This window comes from Streptopelia decaocto, assembly GCF_964273445.1.
Source record: "Streptopelia decaocto genome assembly, chromosome: 1".
Taxonomy (NCBI): domain Eukaryota; kingdom Metazoa; phylum Chordata; class Aves; order Columbiformes; family Columbidae; genus Streptopelia; species Streptopelia decaocto.
In genome coordinates this window covers 6992859-7015341 of record NC_138663.1, presented here as the reverse complement: position 1 = coordinate 7015341, position 22483 = coordinate 6992859, and the positions used below count along the sequence as shown (strand labels likewise).

The 22483-nt window shown below is 39.2% G+C and overlaps 1 protein-coding gene across 9 annotated transcripts in view; it reads right to left on the bottom strand.

Annotated features, from left to right (window-relative positions):
• Positions 1 to 22483, bottom strand: part of CELF2 (CUGBP Elav-like family member 2) — a 380150-nt gene that overhangs the window by 35463 nt on the left and 322204 nt on the right. For all 9 annotated transcript variants that reach the window (XM_082046820.1, XM_082046821.1, XM_082046822.1 and 6 more), the window contains 3 exons: positions 21196 to 21354; positions 19462 to 19525; positions 7336 to 7470 (listed from right to left, as the gene is read on the bottom strand). In XM_082046820.1, coding sequence (XP_081902946.1) covers positions 7336 to 7470; positions 19462 to 19525; positions 21196 to 21354 — 358 coding nt within the window. The remainder of the gene's footprint in view (positions 1 to 7335; positions 7471 to 19461; positions 19526 to 21195; positions 21355 to 22483) is intronic.

Below are 22483 nucleotides of genomic sequence, written 5' to 3'. Positions count from 1 at the left end.
TTCTTTAGTAAAAAACAACCCTGAATGAACTTGAAATAGTACTTCTAACAGAAAGAAAAACAGCCTTTCTTACAAAATGGGATTCTGGTGGCTTGAAACAGAGATTAAGAGTGGTGTAGAGAGACACTTTCAAAATATAATGTATTACAAAGCATTATTTGTATACCACAAGCAAAGTAAATCCTGAAATATGCTAAGGCAATGGATTTAATACTTTAGGAAGATGATAATGTACTAATGCTTAAAAAACAAACATGTCTCCTGTTGAATTATATCCTACTAATCCATGTTTATTACTGCACAGTTTCCTAAAGAAAACCCCAAAGAATTAACTAGCACAATGCCTCAATGAAAAATACACATGAGTTTCTGTCCTTTAGCATACCGTTTTGGTACTTACGCAATTCTGAGAAAACACTCTGAGATTCTTCTGTGCCAAAAATTCATAAATCAATACTGTTGACTCCAAAAAAAGAGACAAGGAACTTTTGCAAAATGCCTCTTCCTGCAGTTGTTGAGCATCCTCACACTGACAGGTTCTACCCACACAAAACCCAGCTGTTTAGTAACTGAACTTCCCCAAGACCCTTTAGGCTGAGCTGATCCACATCAGTTCAGACACCAATTTGCCAGGAGAATATACAAAGACCTGTTAAATTTTAAGGGGCAAATCTGCAAACAGGTCTTTCCGGTTAATTGATGGCTTGTCTGCTGCCACTCGTATCCTTCAGGTTATCACCAGTTCGTTTATCCAATGAGGAGACCAGGGAGAGAAACTGCTGAGGTTCCACAGGAATTCATCACCTTTCGCTTCTCTCTTCACTGCACTGGGACTCTGGGAGACTTTTAGCCTCAATTCCTACTCTTTGCTTCTTTAGTCACTTAAGACATTTTGAAGTATTATTAAAAATACAAATATAGGTCAAAACTACATGCCTAGTTTCCTATTTTTGGCTCCAACCTGTGTTTGGATGACTGCTTAAGGGTGACCTAATTATCAGATGGGTTTAGTACCAATACATACTGCCCAAAAGAAGTAGCATAATCTCTGGGCACTAAGAACAGTCAGAATCAATTCACTTATTTAGGAGTCTAACCACAGACTCAGAAACTTAACACTAGGTGGGTAAGAGCAGCTGAAACACAACAGTTCAGAAACATACTTCTCCCATCACAAATCTCTTTGCACTATGCGACAAAGTGACAGGGTGGTGGGCACGCTAAGCAAGATTTTCTTCCACGGCTTCTTTGCAAACGCATTCTTTTAAAAAATTGGTGCTGAGATAAGGGTTAAGGCATTGGACTGCTCTGTGGTCAGAGCACTAAGGTAATAGTGCTAATAGTGGAACTAGATTTAAATATAAAATTGAATATCATACATGGATCGTTTATGCATCCATCCAGTAATGTATGTACCCTATAAAGCTTTATTTCAGATATGTGTTATATTTATCAGCTGTAATTTTATCCTAAAAATAATGAACATTATACTAGGGAAGTGTTCTATGTACTGCAAAACTAATAAAGCTTATTTTAAACGATTTTATAATAACAGTATACCTTATTTTAAACGATCTTATAATAATGGAACCTGCATTAATTCCACATGAAATGGCACAAAAATAATCAATTTGTACTACAGCATGAAAAGTGCCATTCTGCATTTTAAACTGATCTTTTCCAACATGACACATCTACCTCAATTCATCCTTTAGCAAACTGTCAGACCTTCCTGCACACCTAACGGTAGGGTTATTTTTGGATCATCCTGGAAGCAAATCACAGCTATCTCAGTGGGTGTACTGGCCTCTAACAAAATGTCACGGTGGCAGACTTGCACTGCTGATTGGAGAAAAACGTATTGTACTGAAGTGAACAAAAAGAGAATCTTCTAAGAATGATTATTTGAACATTTTTCACTGCTTCTCAGCAGAAGCATCTTGTATATTCTATAAAATCTCTAACATTTCAACAATTGTGTTCACAACATGAATACCTTCAGCTAACAAAGACAATCTTTATGCTATATTAGGGGGTAAAGAAAATAATGAACCACGGATGCTAACTATAATTCTTTGCTTTTAGCAGGGGAAAAGGATGAATTAATTCTTACAGGACAGGCACTGTAAGCAGGTTTTTTTTCCTCTCTCTTTTTTTTTTTTTTTTTTTTCCCAGTATATTCTATACTTCACAGGCTTTCTTTTTTGAGGTTGCTATTCTTCAATGTCAGTATCTGTCTGAAAATGAGTATTTTTAGACTTTAGTGCTTAGGAGAGCTTTTTTTTCAATGTAAGAGTTAATGGCTGAATTCTGATATAATATGGCAAAAGCTGGGCTGGATTTTAAGAGGTTGTTAAAGAAAAATGTCTTATTTTCTACACTGACAGTATTTCTTTGCAGAAAGATTTCTTCCTAGGTTTACACAGCAGATAAAACTCGGGAGCTTTTTTACCGAAGCATGAATAGCTGTTCAGCTGTGTGAATAAATAATAGTTTAGAGAATGAAATAATCATGAAAATGTCGCGGAAAATCAAGACTCTGAAGTCTGAAACTGAATTAGCTCCTGGTTTAGCAATTCTACCCCCCCACAGCTCAGAAGTTATTTTGCGTATGTTTATAGAGATAAATTTGGATTTATAACTAGATGTTTTGTCTCTTCATTTGCACATAGAAGGGTTTTCCTACTGGCTACTGAAAAGAGCATTTACGCATGAATTTTAAGAAACAAAATTATAATGAGTTCACAGAGGCTGTGGAATCTCCATCCTTGGAGATATTCAAAGCTCGACTGGACATGACCTTTACCAACCTGCTCTGAGTAGTCCTGCTTCAAGTAGGAGCCTGAAGTAGAGACCTTGGGAAGTATCTACCAATATATGTAATTCTGTGACTCTAATGTTATGGCATTAAACAATAAAAATCCTTGCAGTGATGGAGAAGGGCAAGATGACAACATAAGCTGGTGTCTGAAACCCAGCTTCCATATTCCTCCTGTGAATACAAAACTTTTTTCTGCTGTTGCCTAACATCAGTTTGCAAAAAGATCTGGAGCTTCATAGCTTCTGATATTAAGAATTTTTTTTGCAGTACCCTATCAAACTTGTAGCACCCAGGACAGTCAGAATGAACATTATTGTCCTTGGGAAAATTAGGGTAGCAGGTCAACTGAGGCAAATTAAATGTCAGACAGTATTAGAGGCAGATCCTTTGATCCTGAGCATGTATGTCTGTCCTTCACAAACACCTCTAGGCCTGCCCACTACCCACTGAATAAACCATAAATCTCTGCGGGCTCTGGAGTCACAGCCTCCCTGCAAGCTCTTTTCTAGTTGATCCATCTGCAGGACATCACAAGGACAGTCTCTGGAGGACAAAACAAGGTTCCTGACAAGCAGCTGAGATTCATCCTGCCTAAACTGAGAAATGTATGGTGTCAGTACCTACACCTGAGGTAGTCACTCCAAAATCCCTTCTCAATTAATGGGGAATGCAAGCTTCCAGGGCCCAGCCAAAAAGGAGCTGAGAAAAACTGTCTTGGACAACCTGGAATCAGGTAAAAGCTACCTCAGCCTAAATCCTTATGTTATGAAATACTACAGGTGCCTGCTGTTAAAACAAGAAAATGTTCGAAGCAAGTGAAATGAAAAGAAAGTGAAGAATTAATTAAGTAAATAGAGGTGATTAAAGTAAATAAAGGAAACCATTATCATATCAAAATAAAAGACAAGAAAGATGATTAAATGAGTCTTCAAAAGACCCATGAGAAACTCACAAAAGACATAATATGCATTTACCTGGTTTTTATTCTTTCATGATTTCATTTTCATTTTTATTCACTACCATCTGATAATTGCAAAAAACAGTTACTTTAACCATGGGCAATTTAAACCATTTTAATTTTTTTTTTGAGGGCCAAGAGACAAAAGAACCTATTTATTGCCTGAGGGGATTTTTACTAAAATGAAAGCTTAATCTTTCATGTTTTTTTAAGTAAAGGCTTTTAAAAAATCATTTCTTACAATGCTGTAGGGAGAGACTTCCATGGGTATGCAAAATTGAAATTATAAATTTACAATTATAAAAAAATTAATAGTTTGGGGGATTGCATTGTCTCTGTTCTTTCTGAATGAACACTGTTTCAAGCTTAAGAGAAAGTATTTAGCACATGGAGGAGAATGAATGTCCTTAGACTCTCTTGCAGTCAAAACTATTTAGTAAGCATGTATGAGAGAAAGATCACTGGAGTTTAATTTGCTTGGAAATACGTGATTGTATGAACCTTCAAGAAGGAGTTTCATAGAGATTAAACAGTCACTATTAGATACCGAAAATTTTTCTCCTCTTTTTGAATATATCGCAATTAGAAGCCAGCAGCAAAACTTGACATCCTCAAATATCAAATGCCCTGTTGGTCCCTCACTTCCTGGCCTGTTTTTCTGTGTTGCCAATGCATCAAAGTTGGCTTGACCACCATCCTCTCCATAATACTTTGATGCGCTAAAGGTTGCTAAATCTTACATATGTAAAATTAGGCTACAAGATGAATTTTAACTGAAGTAACCACCTTTTGGGGCTCTTATAACACATGTCTACAAGGGACAGAACAAGAGCTCTTGGTCAAAGTTCAATTCAGGAGAGATATTCAGGAGAGATATAGTTATATATGGGTAGGGACATGGATATGATTTATGTGGCTGTCAAGGTTTAGGGCATATTAGAAGTACATGCTTATACCCATCCCTGTTCCGTGCAGTATTTTGGCTTTAACAACATCAAGAAAAGGATTAAATTCAAGCATGTACCTTTGTACTCTCCTAAATTTGGGCAGTTTTCTGAACTGAGAAATATTAGTTTAATGCATTATCTGGAGAGACACAAACATTTCTTCCTAGGCTTAGTGTAGACTTTGAAATCAGATGAAATAATTTACACTTATGAAACACAACAAACTGAAGTGTTCTATTAAAAGAAAACTAGACCAAAAAAATACCCTCAAGACCTCCAAATATCCACACATTGAAAGGCAGATTTAAATGTTTTCTGCCAACATATTTCAAGTTTTAATGGAAATACTTTGAGCTACTATGAAAAGCTTTATCAAACTAAATTCATTTTCCATAGAGCTGAGAAGAATCATTGAAGATATTGTTCAGGTTTACAAAATATTTAATAGGGTGGAGAATGTGGAACCAGATAAGAAAGGTTAAACTGAAGGGCATTTTAACAAGGCTTGATTTTTGGTTGGTTGTGCAACATAAATAGGTTAGTGGACCTATTAGATATAGACTTTCTCTTTGACACACCAAATATTGAAAACACTTGTATACAGCTACTATCTGTAAGACTTTCAAAAGCAACTGTCATTCTGAATACACTGTTTCAAAGACTAAATGGCCAGAATTTTTGGAAAATAATACGTCTTCAATGTGTTGGCCAAAATCATTAGTCTCCATTGAAAAACCTTGGGTCTGCTCTGTGATAACACCCTGAGCAATACTAAGCTCTAGTTATCCCAAAGAAATACCAGCCCAGGCCAGGTGAAGCACCTTTCTAACCACGTGCCTCTGCAGTCTTGGACATGAGATGAAACCACCTTCTAGGTACTCAAGGAGCCTTGAGACCAGGTTCAAATAGGGAATAGCCAGGGTGGATAAGAAGATTGCGTTGGAGAGGCAGAGAGGAAAACATGGGCCTTAAGGACGAATCTGAGTCCTGCGCTAACACAGCAAGACAAAGATCACGACAGAAACATGCTGCCACCTGAGGTTCTGGTGCCACTTTGCTGCAGAGCTGCAAGGACAAGGAAAGTTCATTTTGGTACGTTGAGTTGTCCTGAGAAGTCTTGTCAGTGTGGCTCAAGAAATGCTGAGCACGCTTTGGGAGGGCAGGTTACTCAGTCATTTAACAGCTAAACTGCAGAGATATTACAGAGCACGCACGAAATGCAACATTTCTGCTTCTAGAAGTGGGTGACATTTTGACATGAGTAGCAGAGAATCACTGACACTGAGACTAGCCTTTTGCAAAGTGTTAAATCTCAGCTCCAGGATAGAGGGAAGAGGTTGCTCAGGTTTTTAAAAAAATCTATCAGCGAACCAAAATTATTTCCACCCAACCTGCTTCTCAGAGATGTTGTGAATAAATATGATTTTTAGCTCAAGATGAACCTTACACCATAAACAGGAAAATGCTGCACAAACTTTGTATTTGGCCAAGCTGCCTTCCATTTAACCTCTCTCCCAGACAAACAATAAAACTATAATATAATGGGAAGCACTGGCCAGCTTCAACACCTGGCACCACACTTGGTCCCAGTTCTGTTGTTCAGTGAAGAGTGTTTTCCCTGCTGATGAACTCAAACCGTCTGCCATGAATTACTTTTTCACGGGGAATAAATACATGCTTAAACAAGATTAAACACAAACGTTCTTTAGTGCTGTCTAAAATAATATGAATGCTTTTTAGAACAGCAATAAACACACTTCATGACGCAAATAATTACACCCTGCAGCCTTCATGTAAGATAAGTGGCCAGATTCTTGACTCGGCTACATCAATGTAAATCTGGAGTAAGTAAATTGAATCACCATCTCTCTCCATGGATTCTGGGGATGCTAGAGTGTTGCTGAACTCTGGATTTGCCCTGATTTCCCTCTAGGGTTTTGCAGACATCAGACACGCATGACTGAAAGTCTACATGATGGTCATGGAGGCACCTGTGCCTCTTATCCTGTCCCTTTTTTCCCCCTATAAATCTGTCTTCTGCTTTGTGTAATGAAGTCAGAATCCATATTCTTTGTGCATCTGATAGCACTTCTGTAACTGTATTCTCAGGAGCAGAAGAAAGCTCCACTGAGGTTACAATGAGGAAGAGAGAAGGGAAAAAAAGGTAGAAGACCTTCACGAAAATTCATGATAGGTGAAAGCAATACGCACATGGTGTACTGGAAATCAAAGATATGTTTCTCAGGGATTAAAAAGAACCACCTCAGTTGATCTTTCTGTAGGATGAGAAGGCTCATGTTCTGAGTTCTTTTTGAAAAGTATAATTTAGCTTAAGTTTCCCATGAAATTGTACTTTTCATGTAGAGTTTCGTAAGATGGGTCCGTTAGGTTTTAATGGCCCCTGAAATTATTCTGGAAAGGTGAACGTGTCCACATTGGACCACTTCAAAAGTCAGCTATTGGCTTAAAAATAACAGCTACAAAAATATTAAAAGGGCCTCTAAAAATTATATGACCACTGAACTCAGACACACGGAACCATTGTTTTAACAATTGTCTTCCCATTTATTCTCATTTTCCTATTTTGATAGCAAGCACTCTGCTCTTACCAGGACTTGTGAGGGCTCCCAGAGCACCGGTCGTTGTGGAGAGAGGATTTGCATTGGTGGTGGTAGCTGAGGTTTGGGCGGCGGCTGCTGCGGCTGCTAAAGTTGCCAAATTCTGTAATTGTAAAGCGTTCATGCCTGTGTGGAGAAGAAATTGGATTAGTGAAAGGATGGCATTAGAAAAAAAGTAAATGATTTTCAATGGACATAGCGGTTTGGATGTACCTTGCCAAGAGATTCAATTCTTCTTTTCCTTCCCAAGATATCTATAATCTGCTAACCACCCTGAGTAGCATCTCTCACCTCTCTACCTTGGAGCTGAGAGAATGCAGCAAAGGCACCAGACTATAGTTTAGGAAAATTAAACCTGGTTTGTGCCTCTTCTATAAGGGAAGTGTAGAATTAAAAGTCATTTAAACCCTGTGTGAAGCCCAGGTGCAACATTATTTCCTGACACAACAGGGGGTGTAAAGAAGATAACTAACGTTTAAAACACATTCAGGACAGGGTCATATAATTGAGGTAAATACAATTTATTTTGTGTGTCTCCTCTGAATGTAGGTACTAAGGCTACGCTGTGCAGCAGCCAATAATCGTGCTGATCTGCCTTTTGATGTTTCATTTCTAAAACCACATATGAACTAAGAATATCAAATTAGTATCAGTCTGATCACAGAACCATCACTGAGGGAGGGACTTGCGGGCCACAAGCACTGGACTGTGTACTCAGTCATCTGTAACTTCATCATTTTAGAAGATGTCAGGAGATATACTTGCATTTCAATGAGGACTTTGAACTAATGGATGCATTTCAATTGCAAAGGCTTTAATTAAGATGGCAATTAAAAAAGGACAAACAATAAATAAAATTTATGTGAAATGGAAAAAAAAAAGATTATTAAGAAACAGAAAATGGCATTCATTTGACTTAAATCAGAGGGACAGAAGTCTACCTCTACAGATGCCTTCAAAAGTACCTACTTTTTACCTTGGACTAGACAAAGTACTTAAGCACTTAATCTAAGGCAAACAGCTTCAGTAAGACACTAAAGTGCAGACACAAATTAAGTGCTAGCATTAAATAAACTGGATCCTTCTCAGGGTCCTCTGAATAAGATACGACTGCCCACAGGGGCAATGTTCAGACTGGATGTCTACGAACAGATGTGAGAGAGACTGTTTGGATGGCAGTGAGGGATCATCCTTTTTGGTCTGGACACAAGGGTGATCTATGTATGCTGCTTGAGCCCTCAGTAGAGTTGACAAAATGAATGAGAACAAAATATTAGAAGAGCTTTATTATGTTCTCATAGTCCTGATAATATAAGTACACACAAAAGATTAGGTGGTAGGAGGAGAAATACCTTTTATAGACCAAGTGATAGGACTGGGAAGACTGCATGAGTTTTGGGGAACACCCAAAGAAGAGCTTGAATGCCTGGAAACTTGTCCAACTTTTTCTGAACATTATTTCTCTCTACACACTTTGTTTCTCAAATGAGGGGAACTTAATATCAACTTAAAGAAGATGAAAAAAAAGAAAGGAGGTTAAATGATATGCTTTGTAAGTGCCTTTGAGAAGGAAAAAATGCAATGGAGAGGCATTTTCTAGGAATTGAGAACTCCTACAATAACTGACTGTGATATTACTTTCAAACACATATGTTGCAGACTGAGGCTGGTACAATCAATGAGCCCCATAAAGATACATTCTTACTGTCCCAGCATTAGGAACTGCGAGATGAACCTTGATATAAGCAAATTTAAATACAGCATGTTCCAACAGGCAGGTCTGGTCTCAGATGACCACCTAGCTTGGTTGAAGTTCTGACTTCTGTGGCTTAATCAAATGACCAAATTCAGCTCAGATGTTGGTGCTTTTGAAAAGGTGATATGACAACACGTTAAGAGTAAGGTTTCAGTTGATCCAAGAAAGCACCACTTTGTAGTCTGGAATCTGCACCACACACTTGGAGGAATTACATGACCAAAAGAGCTCTTTCAGGCTTCTTTTGAAGGCTAATGACCATCTTAAGAAATAATGTTTTTCTCAAACCCTACCAACCCAAATTATTTGCAAGGTGCAATAAAGCTGCCATACTCACAAATCATTATTAACGTAGACAATAAGGTCTAACTACTAAATGGAGTGATCATGGGTCATTGTTGCAATTTGTTCAGTCTTCTAAACTAGCTCTCACAAAGTTTAAGTGCTTAGAATACAAAGATAACTCTGAAATGGCAAAACTGTACCTTAATTACATGGTCATTTTATAAATACTAGAGAATTAGGTATTGGATACCCAAATGAATAGAAGAAAACTGCTCAAAACATCTCAAATCTTGAACAAGGCCATCCTCTAAAGCAGGAAAAGTTGACTGAATATTTAAAGAACCTTTTATTTTTACTATCAGTCTAAAACTAAGTGTTAGAAGCACCATCATATTAACAAATACATTTCTGAAACCAGAGACAGCAAGGAAACTCATAACAGTTTTCAAATCCTATCTCTGGTTCAACTTGAGAACTTTTCAGTCAAAAAGTACAATTCAGATAGAAATTCAGATATGCAAGCATATATATATGTATTTAACTACTCATTTGACCTACTTGCTTGCCTCAAGTGTATTATTTTTTCACTAAAAGATCCTTTCTTTGGTAGTAGAATTGTGCAGTTTATTTCAAACAATGTTTTAGGGACAGAGAAGACTAAAGCTGGGGTCCAGCTCTTTGCAAACAAAGTAGACAGTGGTTCTCAAAATGAAATACAGAATCCATTTTCATCCTGAACTGATATTTGGTCCTCAAGTATTGCTTAACTTCCTCTTTCATAAAAAATAAATCAGCAAAGAATGTCCAGCAAACATCGCTCTTCTTCACTGAGGCCACATTTCGTGCCATTCTACAAGAGAGATTTGGGAAAGCAGTAGGTTGCTCTTCACCACAGCAGCATGGTTTGCTGTCACCCACTGGTTAGTTATTCATCAGAAGGATCGTCATAATCAGCTTATCTGTCGTCTATGAGGAGGTTTCCACTTTGGACTTTTAAACAGCATGCATGGCAGGGTTAAATAATAGCAAAAACCAGAACGGCACTAGAGGAGAGACTGCAAAATAGCTTAACCTAGAGGAAATCCCACATGCTTCTGGAAAACTCAAGGACTTTTCTCCAAACCTCAGTTTAGGTGCAAACGGATTTTGAAGCAACTGAATAATGCTTTTTCTCTTGCATTTGATGTCCACAGCTTCGCCCATGCATGCGAGGCTGCAGAAGGCTGTGAGCATAGTGGGCTGTGCGGCTGGAAGGCAGCACAGACACTATTCTGCGCTCAAGGAAAAGCGCAGAAGCCAAGACAAGGTCACCAGGCAGCGGAACAAACAACTGCTCTCTCTGGGCTCACAAACCACTGTTTTGCCTGTATGCATGCAAAATAATTCCAGCATTGCCTCATCCCACAAAACCATTTTTTTAATAGTGGGACATTTCCTGTGGAAGCACAAGAGGAACCCATCAACTTGACAAAAGAGTTTGAATGCCAAAAAAAATAAAGATTGAGAAGCAAGAGCCACGCAGTGACGGAGTGATCTCCCCACCCAGTCTGTTTTACTGTAGAGGTGACTAAAAGACACTGGCCACAAACCAGCTCTGCAGATGTTACCGGGTGTCAGCTTCAGTGATTTCAGGAAGAAAAGACTGCTTGCTGCTGTCACACATGCGTAGGAGAAGGATGGCAAAGAATTGGCCGTTGAATTGGCCACCCAAATGTGATTGTCACCAAGGGCTCATGGCACACACCGCCATCCAGCACAGTTCAGACCTGGTTGTTTCAACAGGTTTATCACTTAATATGAATTGTCTTTAAGATCCACTGTCTTTTGAAACATATAAAAAATAAATCCTGTCATCACTGTTTCACACTCCCCAGGCATTTCACCATCCCTCTTCATTGGTTTCTCCCATCAACTTGTCAAGGGTGCCAATGTCTTACTTGCTAGGACAAACTTGGAGAAGGAAACCAAATGCTCTCAAGTCACAGACCCAGTGAGTATTTTGCTTTCAAATGCATATTTTTGGTTCAGTTGAACTTCAGCCAAGGTACAGTTCTATGGGACTAATCTCCTCTCTTATTCTCTCCCCTTTCACACACTGTCTTCACACATTTCACATCCTGCAGCTTGTTCAAAACAGTCCCAAATCCCGCAACAGAGCTGGACCACAAATGAGTAGATCGTTTTTATTTGAAAGCGCTGCTCACTCAGCAAGTGCGCCTCTCTCTGAAGAAATGCAAATTGCTTAACGTTGAAGAACAGCCTCACAGGCAGAGCTGCACATGAAAAATGAAAATCCCCCTGTAGGGGGAAAAAAACTTCAGGGTAAGGAATAACTCTTGATCTTCATGATGGAGACGATGTTGGGAATTAAAGGGAAATGATTAAAAAAAACCAGAATCACAATACAGTTTGATTCCGTTTTTAATAACATGTATTTACCAATGTGCTATCAGCTTGGCAAATATTCAAGATTGCAAGGAAATTCAACTTTCATTTTGTTATTTGGCAGATTAAAAAAACAATTAATTTATGTACAAAACAGATGCACAGTATGCCTTGCTTGAAACTTAAGATTTAAAAAAAATTATTTATAAGGATAGGGGCATGAAAATTTAATTTAACGTTCACCTTAGGTAATTTTGTGTCTTATTGTTCACAGCAATTACCATAAATCTACATATCAATAAGCGAGAACAGATGTCAGTTGTTACAAGTGCTTGCCAATCAGGCCTGTTAAAAAGTGACAGATGGGTGGTGATAGAACATTCTCATAAGGCCTATTAGCACATTCGCAGGAAATTTTTGTAGCGCTGCACAGTCACAGATGCAGTTCTGTGAAAACATGGGGAAATTTGAGAGCAAGAGATTTACATTTTACAACTTCTTGTGCTGCCTCCGTTGCGAACTTTAATACAATGAAGCAATTTGCCTCATTTCAGTCACTACAGTTTTTCTCCTGTGATAACCATAAATTCAGAATTACTAGGTATATGTAGAGGAGGCAACAGTCATGAGCCGTTCCTGAAGACTTCTTAGGCATCATCAGCTCTTGGGTTTCCAAAACCATAATAAAATCATATTAGGAAATAGTTGTGATTTGCAGCTACATTTTAGTGACATGGAGAATTTCAAAGTCAGTGGCGATTATCAGAGACAAATCTGGATAGTTCATAAGCAGTTCCCAATAAATGGGCTTCTTTTTCTTTGAAAATTTTACCCTTCCCAAATATCAGGATTTATTCCTTTTGAATTAAATCCTGACTGTACCTTAAAAATTGTGTATTAAGGTAAACTTTATCATCTCCAGGCCAAAAAGCAACTCTGACATCGGCCATTCCAGATGCTGATGTTAAAAATGGGGGAAAACTGTTTATGAAAGACTGTGATGTTATTCTAGCAATATTTTAATAATCAAAATAGACAGGAGACCTGAGCATTACTTCTGTCAAACCACATACAGTCTGTATCTACCTTTAGAAAAGCTGCTTATCTGATCAGCACTAAAGGTACCGTGACTATTTAGTGTCTGATCTAGCAAAGCCCTTAAAACAACTTTTAAGCCCACATTAAGCCATAAGCCCTGGTGAGACCACATCTGGAATATTGTGTCCAGTTCTGGCCCCTCAGTTCCAGAAGGACAGGGAACTGCTGGAGAGAGTCCAGTGCAGGGCAACAAAGATGATGAAGGGAGTGGAGCATCTCCCGTGTGAGGAAAGGCTGAGGGAGCTGGGGCTCTTTAGTTTGGAGAAGAGGAGACTGAGGGGTGACCTTATTAATGTTTATAAATATATAAAGGGTGAGTGCCACGAGGATGGAGCCAGGCTCTTCTCGGTGGCAAACAATGATAGGACAAGGGGTAATGGGATCCGGCTGGAACACAAGAGGTTCCACTTAAATTTGAGAAGAAACTTCTTCTCAGTGAGGGTGACAGACACTGGAACAGGGGAGTTGTGGAGGGGGGTTGTGGAGTCTCCTTCTCTGCAGACATTCAAAACCCACCTGGACATGTTCCTGTGCGACCTCACCTAGGCGTTCCTGCTCCAGCAGGGGGACTGGACTAGAAGATCTTTTGAGGTCCCTTCCAATCCCAAACATACTGTGATACTGTGATACTGTGATTTGGTTCTGCCCTGTTTTTTAAGAGTACGTGCTTGAATTCAACAGAAAGTTGGAGGTACTGATAGATTCATGTAGGATTTCAGCACATTTTCAGGTTATACATGCTCTAAACACATCCTGGCAAGAAATGCACTTTTCTCAATTGAAACTTCCCCAGGCCTAGTGGGAAGGATTCATCTGGTCTAACTTTATCTGAATAAAAGTTACTTAATCGGGCTCTTGCTATAGTCAAAGGAGAGTGAGTGGATGATTCATCTGATCCTAAAATAGACCTACCCTTGGTAGGATGAATCTCAGCCTGTCAGTGACTCCTTGTTGACATCGCAGGGGCACTGGATGCTTAATTTCCAAACTGCTGGGGTTCAGTGGGATGAATTCCACTCCCAGAGGAACCAAGGTGATAAAAAGCTCCTCTCCTTCCTTTTACTGCCTATGGAAAGCCCAGGCAAGGCTACAGATTTTGTGCCCAGACTTGGCCAAAATTCCATATTGTGCCTTTTTACCACCTGAATAAGCACATCTCATAAACTGCCAAGCATTATTTTTCCTCTCAAGGTGCCTCTCCTTCTCCTGTGAGCAGAAGCAATGTGTGGATTGAGAGCAGCCTCACTTGCTTCAAACTCTGCCTCTCCAAAAAATGCTAAATGGAGTTGTTTAATTTATTAGCTTAAAAAGAATATATCAACCAAACCTAATTGTATGGGTTCAATTAAGTAGGACTTTCAAAGGAATTACTACTACAAAAGCTCAATGCTTTTAGTCCCTGATGTCAACACTTTCAAAACTGGTAGTTATCTTCAAGAAACAGCTATCTCCCTTGAGCTGGAAACAGTTTCTCAGTGACCTTTACTTTTAATATGATATCCCTAAAGAGGTCATAGCAGGAGAAGCCCTCCTTCAGTATGGCTCTGCTGGAATGAGGCCACCGAAGAGTCAGAGGATATAAAGGGTCCTTGGGCCGATGCAGAAGTATTGAGCTTCTGTGCAGATGGTCCTGGCTTCCAACCGGTCCCTCCAGATCTACCGAGCCAATCCAACAATTACAGGGAAATATTCAGAAAGCAGAACCTCACAGAGTTTCTCTCACCCATCTGCTCCTACAGACTCTGCAACGGGAGGGAATCTGGCTTGAGTAACAGAAGAAGGGTGAAATGGCTTGAACAGGGCTCAGAAGGGGCCAGAAGTTCAACCCAAAATGCAACCAAACTGTGAGAGAGTTTGGAAAGGACCAGAAAAAAAACATACATTGGAAAAATATAAAAAGTCCCAGCTGTAGAGGGTTTGGGGATCTCAAAGCAAAAGCCAGAAAAGACAAAAGCATGGTTTCATCTCCTGCGTGATTTCAGAAGGCAAAATACACTGTCTGTTCAATGAAATTAAGAGAGTCCCTTTGTGTCTTTTACGAGAACTATACATGTTTACATGTCCTGAGTGGTCACATACATAGAAATATTTCTGCATCAGCAGATATTTATTCCTGCCAAAACATTTTACATTAGCAAATAGGAGAACTTCACAGATCCTATATTTTTGAACATTTCAATTTTCTGCGATCACCCTATGTCATATAAAACCTCCCTGTTTATACTGTCTGTGTAGTACTTTCCAGGTTCTTCCTAAAACAGGCAGGTTGGCTTAAATAACTGCAGCTTTTAAGACCTGACCCAGCACCAGCCAAATTCAATGCAAACATTCAAGCAACATCAATCTCCTTTGAACTAAGATTTCCATGTAATTTGTATATATTTGAAGGAGCAATCTTTTTTGCTTGAAAGGTTGCTAGTGCTTAATGTAGCTTGCATTGTCTTTTTAAAGTAATACAATCAAATCACATAATGTAATTCATCTACATTATTAGCCTTCCCCAAAGACAAAGCTCAGGCTAGACGCTGAGACTTGAGAGGCATGTGAGAGAAAGCATTGCCTTTAAATTAGCATTAGCAGAGGAGAGGAGGAAAAGTGGGGAAGTGCTCACTGCAAAATGTTCACTTGATGGTGGTTTGTGCTTGCATGTTTTACAAAGGACAGTGAAGCAGAGCTTGGCAAGGTAGGCTCAGCTCCTGTAATCAACACCAGGGGATTACTCTAATACCAAAGGCAGCATTACCAACTCTCCCAAATTTGTTACCAGTCTCAACAAATTACATTATTGTCTTTGCCTTGGCACCTGAAATAAAACAATTTAATGCAAATGTCATTTTTCAATAAATACAAGAAAAACCTAAACTAGGGAATCAAGCGTGCAACCTTAAAGCTTGGAAAGCTAAATGGCAAACTACAACTTTTTGTGTCTCGAATTTTAATGTCTACCAAATTTTAATTAAACCAGTTTTCATGATTTGGTTGGACTTCATGCATGGTTTATGAACATAGGGTAAAGGCAGTAATGAATATATCGTAGGGCCAGTAAACTGCTAAAGTAAGAAGAGCATTCACTTTTAGAGCTGGCCCTCTGTGTGTTTAATGCCTGTATGTTGGTGAGTTCTTGAGAAAAGTCCCCATTTTTCTTTGGATTGAATCCTCAGCTGCCAAACGAACAAACTCCAATTCTCTTCAACCAGAAATGCCTAAAACCCCCGCTTTTTTCAACAAAGTCAAAGAATCTCTGCTTTTGCCACATAAAAACTACTTTAACCAGACTGAGGCATGATATTCAAACTTCACACTGAAAATCAGTCTTCGCTCTTCAAGAAAAAATACTGCGGAGGACTGCATGGCAAATGTTTCCTCATATGTGCAGCAGGGAATGTGCTGTGTTCTTTCTGTTCATTATTATTGAAGTTTAACTCAGCTAATCAATCAAAACCACGATATCTGCTCACTCACTCCCTCACCTCACTCCCAAATCAGGGAGAGAATTGAAAAGGAAGAAAGTCATGGACTAAGATAAAAACAGTTTAATAAAATAACAAAATAGCAGTAGTATACTACAAGTAATTTTATGTGTGTATATATATATATATATATATAATGAGAATAAAATATAAAATAATTCCTGGGAAGAGAGGACCCTCGTCCTGAACAGCAAGCAAGGAAAAAGAGAAGCAAGAGAAAAACACCAAAAAGGTAGAAAGGCCCAGAGGTCTCTGCAAAATGGTCAAGTCTGGATGTCAGTCAAAGTCAGTCCCATCCATGCTCCCCTTCCCAGCTGCAGATAGAGAGCCCAGAAAGACCTTGGCTCTCAAACAATGCAGATAACAGTAACCTCTTCAATTCTCACCTCTCTAACTCAAAAACACTGGAAAGTTACTCGAAGAAAAACACTAATTCTGTCTCGGGGTGTTATCTTCTTGTTCTCAAACTAAATCCAACTGACTGTGCCAGCTACAAAAAACCAGCACAAGTATGAAGATAACATGAGCTTTAGTAGTACAAACAAATGCTCGTAGATCCAAGAGTCCCCAATTTTGGACACTGGCGTGACTGTATTTAGTCCTAATTCAGCAAACTGTGACTTCACTGAAACTTTAGCACAAAGGAGATGCTAGAGCCCTGACATGGAAGTAAAAGTGAAATTTTAATGGCTCTTGTGGCTTTTGATCAAACTTTTAGTGTCTGAATTCTATGGTAAGCACACCGATTGACTTCAAAGATAAAAGTTGGACCCCTCAGACACAAAGTTCAAAGAACTTGCAAGCTGCAATGATGGATCTTCTTTAACACCTTACTCAATTGTGTCTAGATTTTATTCCTCACCTTGAAATATTACACTAATAGGCAAGCTAGACACAATACAGATATACATGTTAGATTAATTTTTGTAAAATGAATGTGTATAGCTTAAGTTAAAAACTCTAGGCCTTTAAAAACATTCAAGGATGGCTTCAGCAGGTAATGCAAGATATTGCTGCAGACACAGGAGTATTTCCTATTGCTTTCACAAAACATAGTGGACAAATCTTTAATACTAGATGCACAGCATAACATAGTTCTGCATGATTTCTGAGGAGAGAACATGAACTCTCAGTCTTAATGATGAAATAGTGCTTAGTCTTTGGCACTTTCCTCTAGAGCTGCATTTAATATCACTTATTTGACCTTGAGCATTAAGGTTTAGGAGTTACATGTTTTGGGGAAAGACAGGAGTAAACTTCAAGCTGTTTTGATAACACAAATATAAGAGAAAAACCCCCATAATTTCCAGGAGAAGCAACCAGTCATTAAATTATCCCATAGATGAGCACATTAGCAATCTAATCTGTAGTCGAGAAGGTATATCCCTCAAGTAACAGTGATGTGTCACTACGATTTCTTAATATGACTTTGTACTAGACCATATGATTTTCAGAGAATAAACCACAGCTCAGATCAAGAGCCCATCCTGAAGCTACTTGACTAAAATTTTTGGTTTCAACACAGTTCTTGGAGACAAAGTTGAACCTACACTAACAGTGAGGAATAGGCAACAAAACTTCTAAGGTCCACATAATGCAATGGATATCACATTATTTTTCCTCGTGGTCTCAATTGTTTCATTTTGTAGACCTAACCAAATATGAAAACATTAAACACAATCTCTGAGCTCAAAGCCACTTCCAAAACTGCCAAGTATAAAACTGTTACTGAGCCGCTGTGTTCTGTTTATCATATTAAGATACATTTTTTTGATGAAAAAAATGCTAGATTGCAAGTGTAACATAATAGAACCAGCAAGCACTGCCAGCAGGTCTGAGGAAAAGAGAATAATTCAGAGATATTGTCATCTATAGGCCAATTTATATTGTCAGACAGCAGGTTCACATTAGTCTCTGATGTCACTGCAATAATGGCATAATATAACAATTGAGTGAAGAATACCTGTGGGGTATAGCTATATGGTGCGGTATATCTCTACTTGTTAAAGTATTTCAGGATTCATTCAAAGCAGAACCAGAAGAAGCAAAAGACCAGGATTAAAAGAAGAGTGAGAAAACAGTGTTCATACAGACTTCTGAATATTTCAGCCCTTATTTTGTGATGATGAAGCAAGCACGATGTTGTATTTCATTAATTCAGTGGGTCCATGATTAAAATAAACTAATGTAGCAATTTAGGGGTTTTGTGCTGTGCTTCCTTTTTTTCTTTCCCTATAACAAGAAAAAAGGCTTTTTAACAGCTTCTCGCGGCAGGCATAATGTGCATCTGTGCTCTGATTTACTGCACATGCTGCCTTCTCTAGCATCATGTTAAGTTGGGGTATCAGCATGGTAGGTCACACAGTGGGAATGACCTTTTGCTAATCACTACACATCAGTTACTACTGGCACACAGCTCATTACTAAGAAACCCTCCAACTAGCTGGCTTTCAAATCCACTCACACTTTGATTTTTTCTTTTTTTGTTCCTTTTCTTTCTTTCTTTTTGTCCCCCAGACTAAAGATTATACTTTTACATAAAAGCTTCTGTTGTGTAATTTTGTCAACTAGGGTTCCAAAGTCAAAAAGGCACCCAGTTAATTTTCTGTGATTATAAAAGGAGCCTGAAAATTCATACTGAAGGTAGGCCTGTAATCTTGGGTTTCATTAAAAAGGTCAGAACATTTTTACTCACCACCCATTATTAAAATATTTGAGGGCTGCCATTAATTTGATTTTTCAGGACATAGAAATCTCACTGGAAATTAGAATGCAATCCTGCTGTTGCTTTACTGACACTTTTCATAGGGTAGGATACGGCTGCAGGGACTGAGAGCTCTCCTGCAATTTACAATTGGTTACTTTGGACAAATGGCAGGTGACTAATGCAAGACAAACTGTTTGCACAACCTGGGAGCACCGGGTTTAATTTCAGTTTCTGAAAGAGGGGAGAAAGTGTTTCTATTGACGCTGAACCGTGAGCTGTCCCCTGCCAATACATCTGCCACATTTAATACACAACACCTTCCCCGCCCCCGACAATGTGATTATTAGAGGTACAGAATTCAATAGCTTAAGAATATAAAACATAGCTGGAGCAGAAGGAAATAGTTTTTAACTTACCGGCCATTTGCTGAATGCCGCTGAAGGCACCCAAGTTACTGGAGGAAGTTGCTTGCTGCAGGAGCTGCAAATTAACAACACAAAACAGCAATCTATCTGACATTAATGTAACAAATGAAGATAAAACTAAAATGAGCTATCATTTCACATTTGGAGTATTTCTGCTTTCCTTTACATTTATATAGTCTCTTGCTTCTGTCTATTGTTGGAATGAACATCCCCAGAGTCAATGCTGTAAATCCATATTAATGTCTAATCTCTATTAAGAAACACAGAGACACAAGGGAAACTCAATAACATTGCTGCTTTAAAACAATTAATCAATTTATTCTTTTTAACAACCAGGTGTTAAATCTATTTAAACCAACATAGCGTGACTAATTACAACCCTCTGTAGTCTAGTAGTTACCATAACTCATCTCTGTCAATCACAGTCCATTCTCCCCCATCCCCTTGAATTCACTTTTTTCTTTATTATTTCCATGAATCAAGCACACAGATAGTCATTAGACTGGTATTTGTATATAACAATTTAGCCTGCCACAGTATTAATTAGCCTACCTCAGTACTAATATATATTTTTAATTGCCAGGAAAATAGCTGTTTATAATGATATCACTTTCTCAAAGCATTGTATGCATATATATTATGTGTATATATATGCCTACATGGTACGTCTATATGGATGCATCTATTTGTCTAACTTGGAATCATCAGGAGCTCCCCGAGTTATCCAAAAGCTGCTCAATGAGACCTCTCCGTTTCCATGTGACCAAAGGCAGATGCTCCCTCAATGCTGTGCTGCAGGGGAGACTCTCTTGGCCATCCAGGACCCAAGACTCGTGACTGTGGATTTCAGATTTCTCCAACAGGGGCAGCAGCTAGAATTTGTTTCCATCTTACAATTGGACCAAGGAAAATACCATTTTAAATTTATGAGAAACAAATTGCTTTTCTTCACTTTCTGTACAAGGTAGAATCATAGAATCATTTCAGTTGGAAGAGACCCTCAGGATCATCGAGTCCAACCATAACCTAACCTAACTCTAGCACTAAACCATGTCCCTAAGAACGTTGTCTAAACACCTTTTAAATACCTCCAGGGATGGTGATTTCACCGCTTCCCTGGGCAGCCTGTTCCAATGCCTGACAACCCTTTCTGTGAAGAATTTTTTCCTGATCTCCAATCTAAACCTACCCAAACAGGTAGTTTGACCTACCCAACAGGTAGTATGAACCACATATGCTTAGCATTGTCAGAACCATGCATTAAACTGAAAGCCATTTCCAAACAAAAACGTGGAAAAAATCAGAGGACAGAACCACAACATTCTAGTTTAGAGGCTGCACCACCTAGATATGGCCCCTATCAGCTGCCTTTCTGTCCTCCCCTAAGGAAGAGTTTAAATTTTATTCGAGCTATAAAGAACAGACTCTAACATTCAAAAGAATAATAAAGCTAACGGAATCAAATTTTACTTTGCAGCACAAGTAAACTTCAAATGCTTGCCTTGGACAGCACTGACACTTCTTGAAAAGTTTATTCGAGTTCTATTCCTTGTTATTTAATTTTAGATCATGTGATAAATATACAGAGTTTTTTGTATAGAAGATGACATGCTACCTGTCCTGGAGGACTTAACAATTTATTGCAGGGAGTTTACTATAGCTGATTTACCATGTTTCTAAAACAAATGCAGCATAATATATCTGCTGCCTCTGCAATGCACTTACAGCTAGATATTGTGGTGTGAGTCCTCCAAGACCTGTGAGGTTTCCCCAAGTGGCAGTATTGAGCTGTTGCATCTGCTGTGCCAACTGCTGCTGCAAACGCCGCTGCTCCTTGTCCTTTTGGGTATCGGCGAACTTCACCACGATTGGCGAAGAGCAGCCCTGTGGTTAGACAGATTGGGAAAGACAGAAGGGTTAAATCCCACCGAGTCACGCTCGCATCGTGAGCTCAGCCACGTCTCATAGGGCCACCAGCAATGGCACAACCTGGTTGCTCACGCTCTTTTTGTGATTGGCATGTGTAGGATGGCAAGCGCTAAGATTTTCAGCTTCTTAGGTAAAGAGACTATGGAGAAATTATTGATCTCCCAGTTCTTTGTATAAAGCACCTTTCCTTAGGCTCTCTTTTCTTTCCAGCTATCAAAACTGCTGCCAGAGACAGTGAACTGTACCAGTCCTCTTTAATTAAGCTTCACAGTTGATGAGATGGATGCGACGCTTTGTCTGCAGTCTGTTTTCAAGGCATCGCCAAAGGGAGCGGTGTCCAACCTCCCTGCTGCCAGGGACCACACAGCCAACACTGCCCTGCCACCACGGGCTGGCTGTGCGGTCACGCTCAGTGCAGCTGGCTCCTGTGCCCAACGTAAATAGACCATGGGCAACAGATTTACTTCAGCGCCCATCATCAGTGGGTCACTGGTCATTTTCGTACCAAGGACCTCCAGTCCCAAGTGAGCGCAAAGGGTGATGCTGCTGGAGAATTCACCCACCTCTGGTGTGCTCCCAGGCACGCTTTGTATCAAGCATCCTTGAGATGTGAACAAAAGGCAGGATGCAGACCAAAAGCAACTAGTTCTGGTGACAGCAGCTCATTCCTGATTGCCCTTATTTATTCATTGCTGCTATGAGCCTCTTGTTACATGATATGAGAGGGCCGCAAGACATCTTAGGAGACAGGGAGGCTGTAAGAAAGAACTAGAGGTCTGGTCTGCAGCCTACTCCTCACCCGTGTCTTAGGGACCCTTGAGGAGAAGTAGGAGGTCATGGACTAGATGGACTTTAGAGGTAAGCTGGATATTTCTCTTGGACTTCAAGTTGGGTTTTCCTGGGCAAAGTCACTGAAAGAATGAGAAGTGAATATGAAATCTCTGCTGCTCTCGCTTGATTTTTTTTTTTCCCACTAACATACAAAAATATTTTTCATAATTTAACCTCTCAAGTCTTCACTTTTTCAAATCAAAGGAGCAAGCTATATACTGCAATGATTCAGTTCTTCAAATTAATTCAAGCA